This window comes from Laccaria bicolor, genomic scaffold, assembly GCF_000143565.1.
Source record: "Laccaria bicolor S238N-H82 LACBIscaffold_9 genomic scaffold, whole genome shotgun sequence".
NCBI lineage: Eukaryota > Fungi > Basidiomycota > Agaricomycetes > Agaricales > Hydnangiaceae > Laccaria > Laccaria bicolor.
In genome coordinates, this window is record NW_001889880.1 from 843,634 (window position 1) to 864,844 (window position 21,211).

At 47.8% G+C, this 21,211-nt stretch overlaps 7 protein-coding genes across 7 annotated transcripts; 3 read left to right on the top strand and 4 right to left on the bottom strand.

Moving 5' to 3' along the window:
- Positions 1–116: 116 nt before the first annotated feature.
- LACBIDRAFT_293888 (uncharacterized protein) lies at positions 117–4,317 on the top strand (the record flags this gene model as incomplete). The annotated part of the gene is made up of 11 exons (XM_001879708.1): positions 117–608; positions 659–681; positions 742–1,448; positions 1,483–1,625; positions 1,648–1,722; positions 1,751–2,111; positions 2,172–3,310; positions 3,504–3,608; positions 3,667–3,683; positions 3,734–3,950; positions 4,007–4,317. 11 exons carry the CDS (start codon positions 117–119, stop codon positions 4,124–4,126), a joined length of 3,399 nt encoding a protein of 1,132 aa, XP_001879743.1. The 3' UTR covers positions 4,127–4,317.
- On the bottom strand, positions 4,176–11,818 carry LACBIDRAFT_318934 (uncharacterized protein; the record flags this gene model as incomplete). The annotated part of the gene is made up of 28 exons (XM_001879964.1): positions 4,176–4,303; positions 4,359–4,625; positions 4,677–4,821; positions 4,870–4,931; positions 4,983–5,091; positions 5,147–5,281; positions 5,332–5,570; positions 5,628–5,710; positions 5,763–6,055; positions 6,106–6,415; positions 6,467–6,558; positions 6,610–6,787; positions 6,835–6,977; positions 7,034–7,197; positions 7,248–7,561; positions 7,617–7,747; positions 7,797–7,924; positions 7,977–8,293; positions 8,343–8,965; positions 9,015–9,164; positions 9,222–9,980; positions 10,036–10,182; positions 10,234–10,504; positions 10,553–10,639; positions 10,694–10,899; positions 10,950–11,250; positions 11,303–11,398; positions 11,448–11,818. The coding sequence occupies 28 exons, from the start codon at positions 11,816–11,818 to the stop codon at positions 4,176–4,178; spliced, it is 6,249 nt and encodes a 2,082-aa protein (XP_001879999.1).
- A 397-nt stretch (positions 11,819–12,215) lies between these two features.
- On the bottom strand, positions 12,216–14,350 carry LACBIDRAFT_293890 (L-galactono-gamma-lactone oxidase; the record flags this gene model as incomplete). Its single annotated transcript, XM_001879965.1, has 6 exons — positions 12,216–12,694; positions 12,755–12,837; positions 12,900–13,150; positions 13,201–13,301; positions 13,354–13,697; positions 13,750–14,350. 6 exons carry the CDS (start codon positions 14,348–14,350, stop codon positions 12,359–12,361), a joined length of 1,716 nt encoding a protein of 571 aa, XP_001880000.1. The 3' UTR covers positions 12,216–12,358.
- A 1,030-nt stretch (positions 14,351–15,380) lies between these two features.
- LACBIDRAFT_318937 (L-galactono-gamma-lactone oxidase) lies at positions 15,381–17,369 on the bottom strand (the record flags this gene model as incomplete). Its single annotated transcript, XM_001879966.1, has 6 exons — positions 15,381–15,716; positions 15,776–15,858; positions 15,915–16,165; positions 16,216–16,316; positions 16,369–16,712; positions 16,766–17,369. The coding sequence occupies 6 exons, from the start codon at positions 17,367–17,369 to the stop codon at positions 15,381–15,383; spliced, it is 1,719 nt and encodes a 572-aa protein (XP_001880001.1).
- A 957-nt stretch (positions 17,370–18,326) lies between these two features.
- On the bottom strand, positions 18,327–19,277 carry LACBIDRAFT_318938 (uncharacterized protein; the record flags this gene model as incomplete). Its single annotated transcript, XM_001879967.1, has 2 exons — positions 18,327–18,845; positions 18,900–19,277. The coding sequence occupies 2 exons, from the start codon at positions 19,275–19,277 to the stop codon at positions 18,327–18,329; spliced, it is 897 nt and encodes a 298-aa protein (XP_001880002.1).
- A 214-nt stretch (positions 19,278–19,491) lies between these two features.
- LACBIDRAFT_318939 (uncharacterized protein) lies at positions 19,492–20,273 on the top strand. The gene is made up of 2 exons (XM_001879709.1): positions 19,492–19,821; positions 19,882–20,273. Exons 1-2 carry the CDS (start codon positions 19,570–19,572, stop codon positions 20,107–20,109), a joined length of 480 nt encoding a protein of 159 aa, XP_001879744.1. The 5' UTR covers positions 19,492–19,569; the 3' UTR covers positions 20,110–20,273.
- A 199-nt stretch (positions 20,274–20,472) lies between these two features.
- Positions 20,473–21,207, top strand: LACBIDRAFT_293892 (uncharacterized protein). The gene is made up of 2 exons (XM_001879710.1): positions 20,473–20,594; positions 20,645–21,207. The coding sequence occupies exons 1-2, from the start codon at positions 20,517–20,519 to the stop codon at positions 21,104–21,106; spliced, it is 540 nt and encodes a 179-aa protein (XP_001879745.1). The 5' UTR covers positions 20,473–20,516; the 3' UTR covers positions 21,107–21,207.
- Positions 21,208–21,211: the final 4 nt, after the last annotated feature.

Here is a 21,211-nt window from a genome sequence, read left to right on the forward strand (position 1 = left end):
ACTACAAGTCGCCACGACGAGCACAGGTTCAGTATTATCGTACCCTGATATATTCTCCTAGATACCCCGTGATTACGGTGATGTTCAAGCCCTAAGGGTATTGACCTACCCTACCAATGGCCACCACCAACACCGCGTCGTCTCCACCTAATTCCACCTCAAAAACTTCTCGATTTTCCACCCTCAAGGTCTTCAAATTTTCCAGCAAAGAGAAGAACCTCAAGCCCCCTCCTTTGCCTCCGAAGGACGCCTACTATCTCCGGAATAGGTCGCTCGCTTCACTTTCCCCAGATTCACTGTCGCTTCCCCCAAATTCCCCACTCTCTCCGCAGCCAATCTACCAGTACGCGCGTAAGCCCTCTCCAGAACCGCATCAGACCCACCCCAGTCAATCAACGATGTCGTTGGTGTCATCGGCAGCATCTGCGAAGTCATCTCCGTCAGCGGAACGATCACGGCCACAATCTCAAAAGAAGGCCCTTTCATTTCTCAAATTTCCCAAGCGAAGTCCCAAATCACCTTCGGTTAAGAGTGTTGGCACTTCAGAACAATTGGAACCTCCTCCTTCCACTGATGACGAAGGAATTTCTTTGCCTTGGAATTTTCAGGTGAGTCTCCCTCTCAATTGCTTGTCTAACTCTTCTCACCTTCGTGTAAGCATAATATTCACGTCGATGAAGGGTCTGTCACAATGTTACTAAGATCTCTTGTTATTGAAAATTTAAATAACTTCCGTTCTAGATATGTGGGTCTTCCTCCGTCATGGTCGACATCCCTTGCAGAGGCTGGATTTTCGGACGAAGAAATCATCGCTATTCAAACTCGACGTGCAGCTGGAAGCCGATCCCCTAATCTCCAATATCTTTACACTGACAGACCCAGTTCTCCTGTACCTTACAACCCAGACGTAGTGAACAACATCTCTCCGGTGCCAATACCAGTACTCACACATCCCACACCGCGCTCCACTTCACTCCCTCGTCAGTACTCAGACGCGTCGTTGCAAAGCAGTCAACATCACCGTCCTTCTGTGCCCGCTTTACCGAACCTTACATCTCCGTCAAATGCGTCTTTACAGTCTGGCGGTATAAGAAGTCCTCCCCGCCGTCAGGTTCCCTCTCCCGATCAAGCGTCGACACATCAATCAACGTCATCAGTCTCATATTCGACTGATTCACACCAGAGCTCGACCAGCGGGGTGGGTAGCCAAGGCAAAGCCCCGTTGGTACCTTTGCGGAAGGGACCTCCTTTGGATACTTCTCGTCGGGTGTACAACGTCACAAATGGCACATCCTCATCCCCGCCGCCTCCGTCATACATTAATTCGGCGACTCAGTTTGCGGGCGACAACAAGGATCCGTCGAGCTTTGCATCAAGCTCGACCCAACGATTCTATGGGAGTACTCAGCTTGAGGAAGCTTCCCAGTTATCAATGGACACCCCGCAAGGTTATGCACGCTCTCGCACTAACACTGACGCCAGCCAACGATCTACGGCCTCTTCATCACATTCGCAATCAACATCATTCGCTCAGTCATCACAAACACCCCTTCGACGCGTTCCAAGTCATTCAAAACCCATTACGGCGCTTCCCCCTCGATTATCATTGCATCAAAGTTCAGATAGTAATGATCTTTCGTTTTGGAGCAAATCCCTTCTGTCTGGTATAACCTCCACAACTATGGAACCATCCCCACTTTCAAAAGCCGCAACCCCTTCTCAGTCAGCACAGGTGAGTTTTCCTTCTCAGGTGCTGGCAGCACGTCCGACCCCAAGTCGATCCCTTCTGCCGGAAAGTCAGTCACGACGGCCGCCTCCATCCCGCCCAATCCCTCCGATCACTCCATCTGTCGCTGGCCCGACACAAGAGGGTTCATCTCAGTTTAGTGGGCCGGAACGATCCAATATCCCAAACCATTCTCCTTTAAGTCCACAATGGGGGGACTCTCCCTCTTCTAATTCACCTTTGTGGGATGAGCTCGAAGGCATATTGAGCAAGCCTCCGGGGAGTGGGAAAGAACCTTATTCAGCAGCACTAAGCGAATCATTTTCTCCAACTCTACCCTTCACTCCTGAAGAAGATCGGATCGCCACCCAGCGCAAGATACAGAGTGAGTTGAGGTCACGGCCAATGTCAGATCATGAAGGGGATGATGCACGTTTGAGTGTAGGTACGTTGAATAGGAGGGACCCGAACAGGGATTCAAGCAGGAGCAGCTCATCGACTATCACCGTGACCGGGTATATAGCCCCGACGATTGTGAGGAATGTATCAATTGCCAGGAGAGCCGGGGCTTATGTGATTGATAAATCGAAAGTGGGCCTTGGGTCCAGGGAGAGGGCAATGGAGAGAAATGGAGTTGCAAGTAATGGGGCTCAACCTGTGCCTATGATATCCTCGTCTGGTTCCCAACGACCACCGCCTGTTTTCATGGAGACTAAGCATCCACCTTCCCCCCTCAGTTCTCATTTCGGAAGTGAAGAAGAATCTGCGTCAGGTTCCGGTTCGTCAGGCTCAGCGTCCCAAGATCACCCTACGCCAACAACAGAAGATACGAGCTCCCCTCTCTTATATTACCTTGAGGGAACACCATCACCGGATCCCACTCGTGTCTCCTTTACAGGCACAACAAATTCGTATGCAGGGAAACAAAAGGACCCCACCTCACCACTTGCAGATGCCTTTGATGAGGATGACGAGGATTATGATAATGTAAAATCCCCATCGCCGCCTATTTCTCGCCCAACCATCGTCATCAGCGACGACCCTTCACCGACAAAGGGCCCAGTCACATCCATAACCACGTCAGGGACACCCCTTTCACCCTTCCAGCTGTACCGTGGGTGGCTCTCGGAGGTCGTCGCTCCTTTGGAGGAGTACATCGACGAAACGGTTGACCCTCGTGACCATTATCTTGATCTTAAAGAGATCGCAGAGGGTGAAAGTGGCTCGGTCTTTGCTGCCCGTCTCTCGGAGAAGAATGCGCATAAGTTGAGATTGCCGCCTCTGATCAAAGCCAAGGACAGCGACGACATTGCGAACGGGCGGCCAGTATTGCTTGCCATAAAGAGCGTGGCCATTGTTCCGTCTGGGTCACCGAAGCTTCTGGATCTGAAAAAAGAGCTGGTTTTAATGCGTGGGTTGTGGCATGAGAATGTGCTTGGAATGGATGCTCTATATGTTGACCTGTCGGAAGACTCGTTGTGGATTCGGATGGAACTCATGGAGAGAAGTTTGGCTGACATTGTGGGGCTCGTTGGCGATGGTTTGATGTTGCAGGATCGAATGATTGCCAGGTTTGCGAGCGACGTGGGTTTCGCTTTCCATTCTCACTTGGATTCACGTTTGCTGACCCGTTCATGTGCTCTTTGAAGATTCTTCTTGCGCTCGAGTACTTGCAAAAGCATCATATTGCCCACCGGGATGTGCGGTCGGATAATCTCCTCCTCAACAAACATGGTATACTGAAACTCAGTTCGTCTCTCTTTTTCTTCCGTCATAGCTGGCGAATTTTGATGGATATGACGACATAGCTGACTTTTCAAATGCTGTTCAAGTTGTTGGATCTCCCATGCGCTCTGACCCTGCAGGTGTCATTTTTTGGCAGGTATGTGATCACCGTTAATCGTTGATCTAGCCTTTTTTAATTGACACTTGTACCATAGGCTCCAGAGATGCGCAAGTAAGAACAATATTATCACGTTGTTTCGTGCAATCTTAACTTTGAAATAGGCCCCCTTATAACGCTTTAAAAGTCGACGTATGGTCACTAGGTGCCACTGTTTGGGAAATGGCTGAAACTGAGCCACCTTTCTCCGAGACCCAACAGTTTACAGATCGCTGGCCACCACTGCGTCAACCTGAACTATACTCACCCGCTTTTCACGACTTTCTGCGTCGATGTTCAGAACCTGTTTTGTCTCGTCCAAGCCCAAGCGATCTCATGAAGGTTAGTTTCAAGCGTTAAGTAAACCCGAGCAAGTGTAACTCTTTTTTTCTTTTCAGACTTCCTTCATCAACAACGCATGTGGGCGACAAGTTATCGTGCAGCTTCTGTCTCAGTGCATGGCTATCGAAGAGTTACTCCAGGATGGAAACGATTCCTCACGACCGAATTTGGAATAATTTATACCCTGATCATTATATCTTATCGACTTGCAAATGCTCTCTCTATCTATAACCCATCTATCTTCCCTGCTACACTTTCTACGGCATCTTTCAATCTGAAGGACTCTTTTACAACCATGTCATTCTCATCCTCACTGCACTCCGCGATAAATGTTGTTGTCTCAGCCACAAAACCTATTATTCGCTTCTAATTAGAACCATGCTTTCACATGAGAGCAAATATGCGTACCAAGTAGCTTGCCACCGTGCGTGCGCCACAGTGCTTCTGAGAAAGTCAGAGCAGTGAGTCTTGATCTGGAATCTTCGGAACGCGTATGCATGAGGATGTTGAGATTAATCTTTTTTAGAAGAGTATCGTCTGTCACGGCCTCAATCAGTACCCCGAGGCAATCTTGAAGCAACCTCTTTGCATCTGCATCATTTAGCTTGCTGGTGACTTCTACTTGTTCAACCAAGAGAATGGAGATTTGTTGCAGCTTATCGTCTCTCCAGAAAGCTGAGGGTAGAATGAATAAGGTGGGCCACACCGTTGAAATCAACAACGTACATCCGTCATCAAAGCTTAGACTTTTAGTAATGGTTTGGATAACCCCGTCCCAGAGTATGAAATCCGTGCATGTTTGAGTAGTGAATGCTTTTAAGGTGTCATGCAATGCTGGTAGCAACAATGTCATGTAGGGATTCATCAAATTCTAGTTCATGGATTAGCGAGTTAGCGAAAAAGTTTAAGGTAAGCGCACTTTGAAGAAATCGAGAAGAGTGTTATACAGGCGAATGAATGTGGCCTGTTGAGCAGGGTCAACTAAAAATAGCGGTCAGTATGATAAAAACTATAATAGAGGACTAGATGCACCTTCACCCGCAAATGCCCAATCATAAAGACGACGGAACAATGGCTTAAACGCGGCTTCATTTAGCTTGATCACGAGCTCCTTGAAAGCTGCGATGACAAATGTCTGCCCCTATATTTTATATATATTTGAGCTGGGGAGAATTCGGACCTTTGCTGTTGCATACCTGGATATCCTCTTTGACGATACTCAAAGCTACCAGGAAAACTTTGGATAATGCACGCAAGTGTTCCGATATAGAAGCACGATCAGCGTTGCGTAAAGCCCGAGCGAGGAGGTCAAAATAAGCTTCAATGCGGACCTAAATGAATTCACGATCAGCCTGGCTCCACAACGAGTTTCAATAGATACCGTAACAGTAGCCTCCAAAGGCGCCCATAATTCAAGCAATGTAGGAAGGAGAATTTTGGCTGGAATCCTCTTCGCAACAGATTTCATCAAGCCTGACGTAGCAGACGACAGAACATTTGAAGTCTGGAAACAATCTTCGATGTAAAAGTTCACAATTTGGGTAACCTCTTCAGAACCCCAGAAGGTCGGAATTGAAGACAAGAGGCCTTGCAGGATAGCCAACGTACTCTCTGCAAGTGCTACGGAGTTGTCAAATTTTAGAAGAAAAAAATTCAGAGTGAAGTTCTAGAGCTCACCCTTATTTCCTTGGTGAAGGGTGACAACGCATTGCGTAATAATGGCACGAAAGAAAGGGATAATCCGAGGTCCAAGCTTGGGCCTATAAAGAAAAATCTTAGAAAATATATAAACAAATTAAGCTGACAACGAACGACATGGAAGCCAGGGCTGACAACGCGGAGGGCGCCAATGATTGATCTTTCACTGCAGCTAGAGTACCTTGGACGACACCTGCTAATGGACCCTCTTCGGCGGGGCAAAGGGTAGAAGCAATGGATCTCAATGCCTTGAATGAGAAGATAAGAACGCGATCATCCTTTTGCTTTGTAATTATGTTCCGGATTGAAACGATTATCTTGTTCACGGCCGGGGTAACTTCCGCCCGAGCCTTAGGCGTAATATTAGGAAGGCGATCGCTTAACAATTCTAAAGTTCCCGCTAGGACCTGGATTATGGTTGGTAAGGAAGGAACGGAGGTATGCACTAGAAACCTACTTTGGCATCTCCCTGCTCCAAGATGGCCAGGACAGAATCAATGAAAGTGACAGCAGACATTGACTCCAAAAGGCGGCTAATTGAGTTTCGGGCTGCCTGCGAAATCTCGTCGACTTTTGTGTCCGCCGACTTTCCGACATCTTTCAACGTTGCTAGCGTCAAGAGATTAGAGACGACGCTGCTAATGGACGAATCTTCTGAGGATTGGGCCGATTGCGGCGTGGATTTGATCGCATATCCGATGAAGGTGATCAGAGCCTGCGCTCGGCGTCTGAGAATCGTGGACGACGACGCCAGGTGATCCGCATCACTACTCGAAATTGTCAAACAGGAAAAGGGTAAGCCTGTCGATTGATCTTACATGCCGCCTTCCAGGAACAACGGGCTGATAATTTCAGGCTGATATATGCGAGCTGCCAGACGCTGACTTTCTTGAAGGATCTCATTGAGACTCTATGTATCCCCTGGTGAGAAGGCGAGGTGATGAAGGATTAGAGTACTGACGGAGACTTGGACTTGGTACTCTTGGTGCTGTATTAGGGCGATGGGTAAAGCCAACGAGGCCCGGATTTCATCAGGCTTTTGACGGACAATACGATTAGCAGCTTTTTCTATGAGAAGCATGCAGGTTGGAGCCAAAAACTCGATGGAACCCAAAACGTCAACAAGGTGAGCGAAGAAGCTGGCAGGTCATTAGTACGTTTCAGGCGTGCTAAATACACAACTCACTTGTTGCGTCTGTGGCGGGGGACGTGATTGGCAGCATCTGTGAAGACGCGAAGGGAGTCTTTTGCCCCAATAAACAAGTCGAGGCCTTGAGAATGCGATTGTTTCAGAGACGCCGCCATGACTGGCACAATGCTATCAATTGTCTGCAAGTCGGGAATGTAAGCAATTTCATCTGCAAGGGTTGAAAAATAAACCGAACCTGTTGTACGACTTTGAAACTGTAGGCATCGTCACGGTGGAAGACGTTTGATCCCATAAACGTAAATACGGGCATAACATTGTGAAGGACTGAATCAGGCGCTAGTCGTGCTAAGCTTGCCATCAACAGAAGAGCTTGATGGAACGTTTGAGGGTTTTCAGCAACTGTCATCTCGTGTAAGTGAGCGGACGACAAAATACCGACCTACACATACCGCGAATGACCTCGACCAAAATATCCAGCCTGATTGTACTTGGGGATAGATTGGGAGCCTCCTGCGGATAATTTAACAAAGTCCAAGGATAAACAAAGGGGATATCTACCACAATCTTGCTAGCTGCGCTGTCTACAGCCGACATGAGCAGCTGCTCAACATAGCTAACATCAGCCTGATTAGGGGAAATGGATTGAACAACTCTGTTCAGCGTTTCGAGAAGGTGAGAAATGAGATCCAGGGAGCCCGGCAATGATTTTGTTCCAAGAATTTCCACTAAAAGGGTGAGGCGAGGAATAGTGTCGTCCGATAGGCTTCAAAAGTGGAGGTAAGTGCTGAAAAGGACGATGAATTTAAGCAACCTCTTACTCCGTTGTTTTTGCACGCTTGCTCGCTCGCAGCCCACCATCTGACGCTACAGGAGCCAAGGAGCTGAGAAGATGGATCATAAGAGGAACATCTTGTAATATGTTTGCCAAAAGCCGTCGACAAGATGTGTACTAGAAGCCGATTAAGTTATGTACGAGCGTACGAGAACAGATAACTGACACTTGGATCCTGCGCGCCGATCTCTAAGAAGAGATTGTAGATCTCAATCTTGCGTTCGTGGTCTAGACTCGTGAAAAGTCCATTTTCTAGCCCTGTGGCAATAAGTTCCTGCGGCCATGGTGGCATTCCTAGGAGGATGCCAGCTAAGACGGGGTCATTGTGAGAAATTGGGTTACTGACCTGACCGAAAGTAACTCCGGATTAGCGATGTGAAGGTTTTCCAAACCGTTTTGTTGGTGTCATTGAGATCCTTCGCTGACGAAGTATTGAAGACAGCCAAAAGGCACATTGTCAGGTCTTGTGAGTATGACGATAATGCATCTTCCGGTCGCGAGGATGACAGGGATGATGCAAGACTTTGAATAGTTGGTAGAAGGACTTCAACTTTGCTCTTGTCAGTAACGGCTTCGAGTGATTTCAGGAGTGTAGTTTGTGGTCCCTGGGACGACAGAGCATTGATGTGAGAGAGAAGGAAACTGAGAACTCTGCGTTTATAGCTGCAGACGGAGCGTGAGTTAGGTCACTGATGATAGTAATTCAACGGACTCATTATTCTTTTTCTGGCCTGAGGCAATTTTCGCAAGATGTTGGGCATGAAAAATAGTAATGTATGACGCGTCATTCGTGAAATGATCACGGTGTTCCACAAGGGCATCAAGATACTTTGTTAAATCTTCCTGACCTAGATATTGGAGGATCCCTGTATTACATTTTAGTATTGGCCAACTAGAGGTGGAAAAGGAGGTCGCACGATCACTTTGGCCATATATTGTGTCAAATCTGTACACTGCCACCAGTTTACGATTAGCCAAGAGGCGCAGACGTGAAATACATTCCAATGCGCCCTGGCGAGTCTGCAAATCATGACATTCCAAAGAAACCAACAAAGAGGGTAGAATCGTCTGGAAGTCCAATCCATCATCTTCTAGAAGATGTGCTTCTAAAAAGGCCGCTGCATGGAGGAGGGCTACGCTTCGTAGATCATGCCGAATACTTTCAACGGTGCACCAAATCCCAGCAAGAAATGCCAAAGCATCGGACTTTAAGTTCACGAACAGGGTTTGTAGGAGGTTCGAAGCAAGGATAGGTAACGTCGTGGAAATATTGCTCAAATTGTAAACCTCTCGCATGAGATAAATATATTGATCGCTTTCTTGCACTGTTTCCTTCTTCAAAGGTTATTAGACTCATTTAAGGGATCATGAATGTTATGCTTACAGATGAATCCTTCAGCCAATCCAAAATCACGCCAGTGGGTTGTGGTATCCCAACTATAGAGTTGACAAGGGAGATTTGCAACCAATGAATTGTCGTCTTGCTGCTGGGCTTGGTAACGATTAAGTTTCCTAGGAAGCTAGGGCCGAAAAACTAGTGCATCCACAGCGTTGAACAAAAAAGCATAACAGACGGTGAGAACGAACATACATTTAACAAAGTCTCATTTTCGGGCATATCGTCGATGCCCCGGAGTTCTTCAAAATTCATAACTTGCAAAACTTTGCACGCAGCAGCTAGTTGGTGAGACCCTGACAAAAGCCCCAGAAGAGCTCCAGCAATCAAGTAGCCCATGACTTTGACGTGAGGGTTCAAATCTTGTAGCTTCTTGATGAGGGCTTCTTGATGAACAGAACATGTGTTCGATCTCATGATGTTTTCTATGCAAACGAAGAAAAGCTCAGGTGACATCACAAGACAATCCTGGACTGATTTACCTGCTATCCGCGCTGCTACGGCAAAGTTGACTCTGCTCATACTGTCAACCGAAGTTTCCTGTGCTTTGGCATCCTTCACAACATCGGCGCACCCTGCCAGCAGCTCGAATATCGGGGCTGAGTCAGAAGCACCAAAGTTCTGGGATATGACATCCCAGAAGAGTTCCGCGGTATGTTGTCTGGACTTCGAAAAAAGCAAGAACGGAAATAAAATGCGATCAAAAATCATTTGAAGAATCTCTGAGCTTGCTGTATTGAGGAAGTGCGCGGTAAGATATGACAAGTGAAGTCGCAGAATGTTGCGTTTGGGTTTTGAACCCGGATATGCAATTGCATTCGCCAAACTATCAATGTATGCTTCCGGGTCCGACAACAAAATGGGATTGAGGATAGACGGGTGTTCATATAAAGATTCGAGGACCTGGGCATCACTGTCTTGAACCCGAGCAATAAGGGCTGATCGCATGGCACTCTGGAGAAAATAAACTTCAACGTAATCTCAAGTTACCACGATGTATAAAACGTACGTATTCTGGATTTGTCGAAGATTCACCGGCAACAGGCGATGAAAGGATATTTTTCACCGCAATTGTGCGTACTTTGGCCTCAGCGTTGTTAGATGCGATGATTAAATCAACCTCGTGACTTTCTGCAGGCTTAGAAATCCCGTCAACCTGAGAACTCATCAATAACTTCAATTTGAAACCTTATAGCAAAGAGCATACAGTAGAGAAGGAAAGAATGAGTTGCTCGATTTGACTTTTAGTTGTCTCATCTTGTTGACAAAGATCATCAGCAGCACTCGAAATTGCCGACGGATGCCGTTGGTGAACGAGGGAAAGCAGTCGGCGAGCTCCAAAAGTTGTCGGTCCAGCACTTTCAGAAGAGATCACATCCTTCATCAAGAGGCTTGCTAGCTGAGCAAAGATAGCTTCCGGGACATTGTTAAGTACAATGATTGTTTCCATTAGGAATAATGCTCGTTCATCCGCCAACCTAGGGAGTGGTAAATATTGACAGAGAGGAAAACAAAGAGAAACCTACTTGTGACTTAGAGCTTTTATGAGTGGTGTGAGAACCTTCTCTACGCCAATCCAGCTTGATATGATTGAGATTTCGTCGTTTATTCCGCTGTTTATGAAGTTGTTAGGTGGATTGAGACATCTACGATTGCGAAAAGCGTACGAAATTCGTAATAAAGCTTTGATCGTTTTGTCGGAAAAGCATTCAAGCTCTGACTGCGGCTCACACACAGCAACAAGGGAGCCAAGAAACTGTTTCGTGGACACCTGGTGGGCGCATCTAGCCATACCACCTACAATCACCTTTAGAGCTGGAGCGGCAATTTGATATTTCTGCGACAGAGCGGCGAGAAGGATGTAACTTCCGAGCTAATGCAGATTAGAACTCTGTATCGCCGGTACTAAGACAGAAAGCTCACAATGGCATCTTTCGTTGGTGCGGGAGTTTTCTGTTGCAAAGGCTCAAGTAGCGCAGGAATGAGGTAAGCGAGGGTGCCTTCATCCAAAGATTTGCTGCGCTTGATGAATTCGTGCAGAGTCGCTGCATTAAAAGCTAGCTGGACGCGATGGACGGACCCCTCTTTAATGGCTGAAGGGAGAAGCGATGCCACAAAACGCGCGACGTCGGAGTTCCGAAGCATTTCTGTCACCAGGGACACTCGAGAGAGCGTTTGGCCTGCACTTTTATATGGGAGGAGGAAGTCCCAAAGGGTATTGGGCCTGTGATGGACCTGTTAGTTTTAGCTGTAGAATTGGGAGTCCAAGAACATACTTGATGTGAAGAATGGTGACCATTTTGGCGAAGTGTGGAGACTCATGGTAGGGAAGAAAGAGAGACAATGTGGCGTCGAGATTGAATTCGTTAATGCTGGGAAACGGATGAGTAGCCGCTTCAAGATATAAAGCGGTCTACGAACCGAAACCTCCTCACAAGCCATTCGACGACCCTTCCGGCTGGTGCCTCCATTAAATGCGGCCCTAATAAGGCCAGAAACTTCCCTATAGCTTCGTCAAGCTCGTCGTTGGCTTCGGTTGAAAGGAGTGTGCGATCTGTGGCTTTAGCCTGATCTGAAAACAATTGGTCCTCGTATGAACGAAGTGATGGGGAGATGGATGACAACTGGATAAAGGCGTTGACGGCCAGGGCATAAATTGACTCTAGATCATGCTGGTCGGCTTCTTTGTCAGCGAATAGGTAGGACGATGTTGGTTTGCGACGAGATCTATCCACAAGAAGGGCAGAGTTGAGCGACGCATGCTGAGCGAGTTGGGCAGCGAGACTAGACATGGCAAGAAAAGGATTCTGTAAACATTTTGAATTTCATAAGCAATTTGTCATAGAAAGCAAAGTTATGAGTACTAAGTACCTCAGCTCTGAGTCTGCCTTTGGCCTAAATGTTAGTGCACTCTTGCCAAGGTCTTTTCAAATTTTTGGGAGGGCGCGTGTCTTACGTAACTTATTTGAATGCAATGATGGCCGTTGGCAACACGAATAGGCGTTCCAGCCTTTGGTGAGCCAATGATGAGCGCTGAGCTCAAGCTGCAGCTCCTAGTTGGAGCTTTGTGCGTCTACGAAGCTTTTAGATGCCACTGCCGTCCTTATTCCCTCAATTTACAGGATTTGAAAGTCCATCTACGGGAGACTAACACGGACCTAGCAGCAGTCTTGTCAGAAAACTCGAAATCAACTTGAAATCGACGTATTCCACTCTTCAATCTACATTGAACTAACTACTAGTACAGATCACAAACCCTTTCCCATGGGCATTGTCCTAAATACTAAGTAAACACAGAACGAACGAGACTTCGAGTCCAAAACTGCGAATGTTCAAAAAGCAGGGGGGATGAGGAAGTGTTCACGCCAGTAAGGCGTGACGAAGACCTGGCGTGGGTCCAACGTCGCACGAATTTGCATCCACTCGTCATACTTGGGGTACGAGCTGCGAAGACGTTCCAAATTTCCAAAGTTGGGCGCCACGTACTTGCCAAGATGGCATCTATATTTAGGACCGTGCTTGTCAAAGTATTCAAAGTACGGGCGGAAGAACTTCGCCGGATCTGAACGCTTGGTCACGCTACCCAGTTCCGTGTCGTACTGGAAGAAGTTGACATCGAGTCGGAACTTGTCGCCTGTATACGACGGGGAAAGCCAGAACGGACTTTTCTGAGTTTACGAAAGAGCAAACTGTTAGGAAAGTAGAAAAGGACCGCACAATCAACGAACCTTGGCGCTGTAGAACTCGGTGAAAAAGTTTCCGATAGTGCCCGAATCACTTTGATTCAAGGCCCTAAGTGTCTTGGTCGCATCTGTTATTATCACAGTCAAAAAAAAGAGAAAAGAGAAATATGTGTACCGGAAAAGTACGTACCAGCAGCCTTATCCACGTCGATCCAGAATTCCGCAAAACAACTTGGAAGAAGCGTGTCCTTGATAGCATTGTCCATAGGGATGATAGCCGACCATATGTCAGAAAATGTAACGGATTCGCCCAGTGGAAGGAAGATGTTGAGAATTTTTGCCGCAATTTCCTTTTCAATGGCGCCGATAACAGGCTTATCGCGGAAATAATTCAGCTGCCAGAGCAACCACAATCCTGTCTTTGCGCCTATCTGCTGAAGCCTGGAAATATATGATTTCTTTGGCCTTTGTTTAACAGAACGACCACCTACAGGGTGAGTTCGTCATATTTCTTAATAGGGCCACCTGGAGGAACACGTTTCCCTGTCCAAATCTGCACACGCGGAGGGAGATCTGGCTGGGGCCAATAAAGCTACAAATGGATGTATTAGATTGATAGAAGAGGTATCTCGAAAATGATATACCATGCGCATGTACTCGTTCGCAGGGTCTTTGAAATAATCCACAATGCCAGGGACGCCGTCGGCTGCTGGCCCATAAAGGTTCACAGGACAGCCCACTTTCCAATTGGCGTTAAGCGGCTGAACCGGGGAAGTCTGCTGGGTGCCCGCGACATTGAAAGTTGGAGTCAGCGAAAGCGTCACCTCTGTGATGATACCACAAAGTCCAACAGATACCCCAGTGGCGTAGAACAGGGTGGGATCGGGATCATCACGCGAGAAAACATGTTTAGTTCCAGTGCCGTCGATGATGGTAAATCCATATACAGCATCATGGAAGCTGTAGAGGAGTGAGCCGCCAGCAGATCCTAAGGTTGAGAGTGAACAAAAGAGATAGAAACAAATCCAAGCACAGAATACCTGTGGAAAGAAACCCGCCAATAGTTTGGTGAGTGATACCCCCGAGTTCTGGCAAAGCAAAACCAGCCTGTTGTAGTTGGAAAGCAAGGCCGTTCTCTGTCGTCGAGTCGGACTCTTCTGGATCTTTATCAAGGTTGGTGCCTGCCTTGACAATAGCGAGTTTCTTATCCTTGTCGATAGATACCCCACGATACTTTGTAAGCGAAATGAGAACCACGTTCTTGGGAAAGACACCCTGAGGAGCATCCAAGATGATGTTGCTTGGGCTCGAGTGCGCAGCACCGATCACTCGTACTTGGGATCGCGCTTCATAGGCTTTCTTGACGATATCAATTATCTCCTGTTCAGATGTCGGCTTATGAAGGGCGTCAGGGGGGAAGGGGTTAATACCCGAGTTGCCGAGGGTGTTTTCCTTCGAATCGGAACTATCAGGTGTATATCCCCAGGGAACGCTGCGACGCGCTGGTGGTGGGATGGAACTGAAAATGTGCTCAAGTTTGCTGGACAACTCTTGTACTTCGCTTATCGCAAGCACTCTTTGCTTGCTGAGCGCATGATAGTGTTCAACCAATGGGACGACGTCTTTGAACGAGGGCGACATGGGGAGACAAGAACAGATAGGATACTGTTGCCAGCATTGCTGTACGCGACGGGGCTATAAGTACAGCTGGCATACTCACACGGACGCTATTTCTTCCTCGATGGAATTGGTGCGGCAAAACGACAGCCATATGGAGAGATACTGGAGACGTTTGGGCGCCGAGTGTCAAGGAAAGTATCCTATCTCCTCAAATCAAGGCAAAATCGAAACGCCGGAAACCACAATCGGTCGTAGATGCTTCTTTGAACTTTGGACAATTCTGTGTCATGGGACAATAGGTACTGGAGAGCCTTGCCAATATTAAGTGTGAGTTGCGCGGCGGTGATCGGTACCACATACGTACGCCAAGCTATCAGACCTCCTGCCACATACACCAACTCGTCGTATAGATACCGTTTCGAACATGAGCGATGCCGTACGGTAGCGCGTGCAACAAAGGAAGTTCTGCGGCGATGTGGCGAAACGAGCAAGTGAGTTGATGACAAACTCTGTGCATATAAGTTCGTGCTATGTACACACTCCAAGTTGGTACCCAAATGGCAAACTCTACTTACCACTACTCTACCCAATATGAATCTACTCTCTCCGATTATCAATGTGCAATCTCCATGCGTCCATCCACTTCCGTTCCACGCCACTGGCCTCCTCTTCAATCGTCTTCACGGGAATCGGACCTCTTCGTCGATGGCGTTGCCAAGCACAGTTGATATCTACCGCCTTTCACCAGCTTCACCCCAGCCAGAAGCCAGATTGGAACTTTTTGCTTCCACGGAGCTCCTTAGCTGTCACTGTCATCCTTATTCCCTCAATATACACGGATTTCATAGTTTATCTACGGGAGACTAACACGGAGCTGGCAGCAGTCTTGTCGCAAAACTTGCTTAAATCAACTTGAAATCGACGTGTTCCACTCTTCAATTTACATCGAGCTAACTACTAATACAGATTACAGACCCTTCCCCAAGGCTATTGTCCTACATATTTAGTAAACACAGAACGAACGAGACGTCGAGCCCCAATCTGCTATTATTTAAAGAGCAGGGCCGATGAGGAAGTGTTCACGCCAGTAAGGCGTGGCGAAGACCTGGCGTGGGTCCAACTTCGCACGAATTTGAATCCACTCGTCATACTTGGGGTACGAGCTGCGAAGACGTTTCAGATTTCCAAAGTCGGGTGTCACGTACTTGCCAAGATGGCATCGATATTCGGGACCATGCTTGTCAAAGTATTCAAAGTACGGGCGGAAGAAGTCCGCCGGATCGGAACGCTTGGTCACGCTACCCAGCTCCGTGTCGTACTGGAAAAAGGTGACATCGATTCGGAACTTGTCGCCTGTATACGACGGGGAAAGCCAGAACGGACTTCTCTGAGTTTACAAAGAGCAAACTGTTATGAAAGTTGAAAAGGACCGCACAATGAACGAACCTTGGCGCTGTAGAACTCTGTGAAAAAGTTTCCGATCGTGCCGGAATCACTTTCATTCAAGGCCCTAAGTGTGTTGACCGCATCTGATAATCTCACAGTTAAACAACAGAAGTAATATGTGCGCCGCAAAAGCACATACCAGCAGCTTTATCCACATCGAACCAGAATTCCGCAAAAGCACTGGGAAGAAGCGTGTCTTGGATACCATTGTCCATAGGGATGATATTCGACCAAATGTCAGAAAATGTAACGGACACGCCAAGTGGAATGAAGATGTTGAGTATTTTTGCCGCAATTTCCTTTTCAATGGCGCCGATAATGGGTGTATCGCGGAAATAATTCAGCTGCCAGAGCAACCATAATGCTGTCTTTGCACCTATCTGCATAAGCCTGGAAATATATGAATTATGTGGCCGTTGATTGACAGGACAGTCACATACACTGAAAGTTCGTCATATTTCTTAATAGGGCCACCTGCAGGAACACGTTTCCCTGTCCAAATCTGCACACGCGGAGGGAGATCTGGCTGGGGCCAATAAAGCTACCAATGGATGCATTAGATTGATAGAAGAGGTATCTTGAAAATCATGTACCATGCGCATGTACTCGTTGGCAGGGTCTTTGAAATAATCCACGATGCCAGGGACGCCGCCAGCTGCTGGCCCAAAAAGGTTCACAGGACAGCCCTTGTTCCAATCGGCGTTGAGCGGCTGAACTGGGGAACTCTGCTGGGTACCCGCGACGTTGAAAGTTGGGGTGAGCGAAAACGTTGCCTCTGTGATAATACCACAAAGTCCAACAGATACCCCAGTGGCATAGAACAGGGTGGGATCGCGGTCATCACGAGAGAGAACATGTTTAGTTCCAGTGCCGTCGATGAGGGTAAAACTATATAGTGCATCATCGAAGCCGTAGAGGAGGGAGCCACCAGCAGATCCTGAGGTTGATAGTGAGCAAAAGGAATTAACAAGACATCCCAGCACGGAATACCTGTGGAAAGAAACCCGCCAATAGTTTGGTGAGTGACACCCCCGAGGTCTGGCAAAGCAAAATCAGCCTGTTGTAGCTGGAAAGCAAGGCCGTTCTCTTTCGTCGAATCAGCCTCTTCTGGATCGACATCGATGTTGGTGCCTGCCTTGACGGTAGCGAGTTTCTTATCCTTGTTGATAGATACGCCGCGGTACTTTGTAAGCGAAATGAGGACCACGTTCTTGGGAAAGACACCCTGAGGAGCATCCAAGATGATGTTGCTTGGACTCGAGTGCGCAGCACCAATCACGCGTACTTGGGTTCGCGCTTCGTAGGCTTTCTTGACGATATCGATTATCTCCTGTTCAGATGTCGGCTTATGAAGGGCGTCGGGGGGGAAGGGGTTGATACCCGAGTTGCCGAGGGTGTTCTCCTTCGAATCGGCACTATCAGGCGTATATCCCCAAGGAACGCTGCGACGCGCTGGTAATGGGATGGAGCTGAAAATGTGCTCAAGTTTGGTGGCGAATTCTTTAACCTCGCTTGTTGCAAGTGCCCTTTGCGTGCTGAGCGCATGATAGCGTTCGACCAATGGGACGGCGTCGTTGTGGAACGAAGGCGACATGGGGAGACAAACGACAGACAAGATACCGTTGCCAGCATTGCTGGCCTCTGTGGAGTTATAAGTACAGCTGGCATACTCACACGGAAGTGCTATCTCTTCCTCAATGGAGCCGGTGGCGCGAAACGACAGTCACATGGACGGAGAGATAATGAAGACATTTGGGCGCCGAGTGTCAAGGGATATATCCTATCTCCTCAAATCAAGGCGAAATCAAAACGCCGGGAACCACAATCAGTGTTGGATGCTTCTTTGGACTTTTCTAGTTTCTACGACCTTGTCATGGGACACTATGTACTGGGGCTCTGGAGACCGGAGAGCTCTGCCTAGAATGAGGCGGCGATGATCAGTACCACATGTATGTCAAACTATCATAACACCTGCCACATACACCAACTCCTCGGATAGATAAGTACGTTTTAGAACATGACTGATGCTGTATGGTGCGTGCAATGAAGGGAATTTTGCTTGGAAGAGATTGGGAGAAAGAGAGAGAGATTCCGGACCGGTCAACAACTGGCATACCCAACGTTTATTGCCGTTTGCAGTGAAGTTGGCGGTCGTGTGAAATTCCATCAAAACGCACAAATACGACCAAGTTCTGATTGAACTTTCTTCACAACGGCTGGGCCGTTTGCGACGATTTATGGTGCGTTGGAATTGTATTGACGAGGCGATGTGCGCCCCATCAAATTCTGAGCGATTTGGTAGAGTATTTATGTAGTTACAAAAAATTACCTGTTAAAAGTGTTACTGCGAACTTTTGGAAGAACGGCGGCACCTATGGACAATCTAGTTGTAGATAGACATATAAATGAGTGCGCCCCAGTCAAAAATTGTGCTCCGTAGCACACTATTACTTGTGTTAATTTTTTACATAGAGGCAAAGAAAATTCAAGACATGTATTTCGTCAATATTGTTTCGCACGTACGCTCTCTGAAATTGCTTTTCCAATGAATCTATTCTTTCCGATTATTAGTGTACAATTTCCATGCATTCATCCACTTCCGTTCCACGCTACTGGCCTCCTTTTCAATCGTCTTCACAATATCTCTCCTCCTCTTTCGGACGTTTGCATCGCCCCAGCTCTCTACTCCATCCAACTTCATCAAGAGCTTATCCATTGAATCCGTGTACGCGTGCAGAGCATGATTTCTAGCGGTATACGCCAACCGTACATCTGAATCCCCGTCAGATTCAGAGGACACATCGTTCTGCGTTCCGGACGATGACTGTTCGATAGGAACCGTCAGAACACCATCCGGATGGCTGGAGGAATGCAAGTCGATCGAGGAGGGAAAAACGAAGTTCTTCTTGAGAGTTTGAAATTGTGATTCGAGATCGTGAATGGAGCGTAGGGATTTATGAATGCGGTATTGATGCTGTATCCGTGATGCAGCCTCGTGATGACGTTCTGTGTACTCTGTCCGAGGTGGAGGGGAAGGGGAGGTTGTGCGTGACGTAGGCTGAACATTGGACTGATACAAGTATGTCAGATGGGAGCGCAAGAACGTCGTGAACGGTAAACCTACTCGTTGAGAATGTGTCGACCCCTCGCGTTTCAAACCCTGGCGTGTCGTATGCTCCTCCAACACTTGATTCCTCCTTGCCGCTTGTAGCTCCTGAAGAGCTCGTTCTCTGGCCAGGCGTTCCTCCCTCTCCTTTCTCTCGAGCGCCTCCTGCCTCTTCCGCGCGTCGAGGTAGAGGCGTTCCTGAGGTCTTAGCTGATTGTATTCCCACTCCTCTTCGCTATCATCGTCTTCGTCAGGAAGCCACTGACGTCGGCGTGTTCGTTGATCGGCGAGGGCGCGAAGCCACTCAGGATCCGTTTGTGGGTAGGCCCGTTGGGCCGGCGCATAGCGATATCCCGCTGATTGGTAGGGATTGTTGTAGAAAGGTTGGCCGAACATGGGGTTCGAAGGGGGTTCCCAAATAGAAATGTAATGACATGGCTAAAATTGTGATTCTTTTATGGGGAAAGACTGCACTACTACTCTAGAACGTTGAAGCAGGAGCTGGTAATAGATTCGTCTAGAAAAGTATGTCACGTGGTGCACTTTACGCTCACCAGACAGCACCAGACCCACAAGTATGACTCACGGAACACATGCGTATCTCAACCGCCTGGAGAATTGATAATGCGCGCCCCCATCGTTTGAACTTTGTCATCCGCCGAGAAGCTGACTATAGCGCTAGGAATCGATGAGTCACAGCGTTGCCGACCGAAGCATAAATATCCTGGTTCTACTTCTGGACTGCCACATTACAATCTTGCTACGAGCGATGTTAAGTTCACCGTATTCCAGTTTCATGTCGTCAACACGCTACGATGACAAGGGGAGACAGCTCCACTTTATTGAAACGGATACTCAGCGTCGGGAACGCCTCGAGTTTTCGAGGATGTTCAGATCAGAATGTTCAGAACAAGACTCTTCCCCTCCGCACGAATATGTTGTAAGTTTCTGTCCATTGCACCAGGCGCCAACAAGTGGTTAATGACCAGTTTCTCTCTAGATGAGTACATTGTCCCCAAAGTATCATCACATCAGGCTTCATCGTTCGAGCTCAGATTATATGAACTTTGGGACTGACATGGGCGGAGAATCGGAGACGTACCTCATGTACTCGTCTCACAGCACACCTTCAAGCCCTCCACCCGTTTCGTTTGCGCCGCTTCCACCGTCTTCTCGTGGACATAGGCGGCATCGCTCCTCTTTATCATCGATCCCGGAGGAAAGCTAGATCAGAGAGCGCCCAAACGCCTTCTAGGACGCAAGCATGCATCATCTATGTATCACACCACTCATATGCATCACATCTTACCCCAAAGGACGGTCGAGCAGGTTTAATTTTAACATGTATACTTAACACACCCCACATCATCAATCGATCTTCAGATAAATACATAGATACCGCACAGAGAACGTATGGCTGTAGAAATCTCAGTACATGCCTAGTGAATAATAAAAAGGGGTGACTCACGTACGACGTGAGGCGTTTTGGTGGACCAAAGCCTGGTTATCCATCTAATCCATCGGCCTCGTTGAAACATGGCTGCTTCGGTATAAAAACGGCTGGGTCGCAGAAAACGATGCATCCAGACCAACAACACTGCCCTTTCAAAGTCCTTCGTTCTTCAACAAATTAACATGGTTAGAGAGCAGGTTGTCCCACAGGTTACCGTGGTTAAAGACCAAGTTGGGGTACACATTATCCCTGTCATCGATGTACGTCATCACCACGCACCTCCAGGGAGCCTTTCTCATGCGCAGATTAGGAGCGCCTCGGATACGCGTCCTCTGCCTCTAAGGCGCACAAGGACAAGGTCGAGAGATACAACGACCTGCTGGAGGAAATATACGAACATGAGCTAGAACTCGCGAAGATGAAATCAGCGCTGGTAGATATGCGCAAGGAGATTGTAGAGGATGCTCAAAGCTTGGATGGGGTGGCTGTGGGTGTCAAGGCAGTACAGACCGACGTCATTGTCAATGGCGACACTTCCGATAACGATAGTATCGACAAGGAGAAGAAGGATAGAAAGAGAGGCGGCAGAGGTAAAGCAATCGTGAAGGGAAAAGGGAAGGAAAAGTCAAAGGTCGCGGGCACGGAGATGGACGTTGAGTGGGATTACAACCTGGAGTTGTCGAATTCTGCCAAGCGTGGCCGTCGCGCTTCAGACGCATCGGATTCGGTCGAACCACCAACGAGGAACGCATTCGTTCTGGGAAGCCACTGATTGTCGCACTAGAGGATTCTGAAGCGACGGAAGCATAATGGTTGACAGCCAAGAATGTCATGGTAGACGTTCAATGCACACAGAATGATGTTGCAACATGTCTAT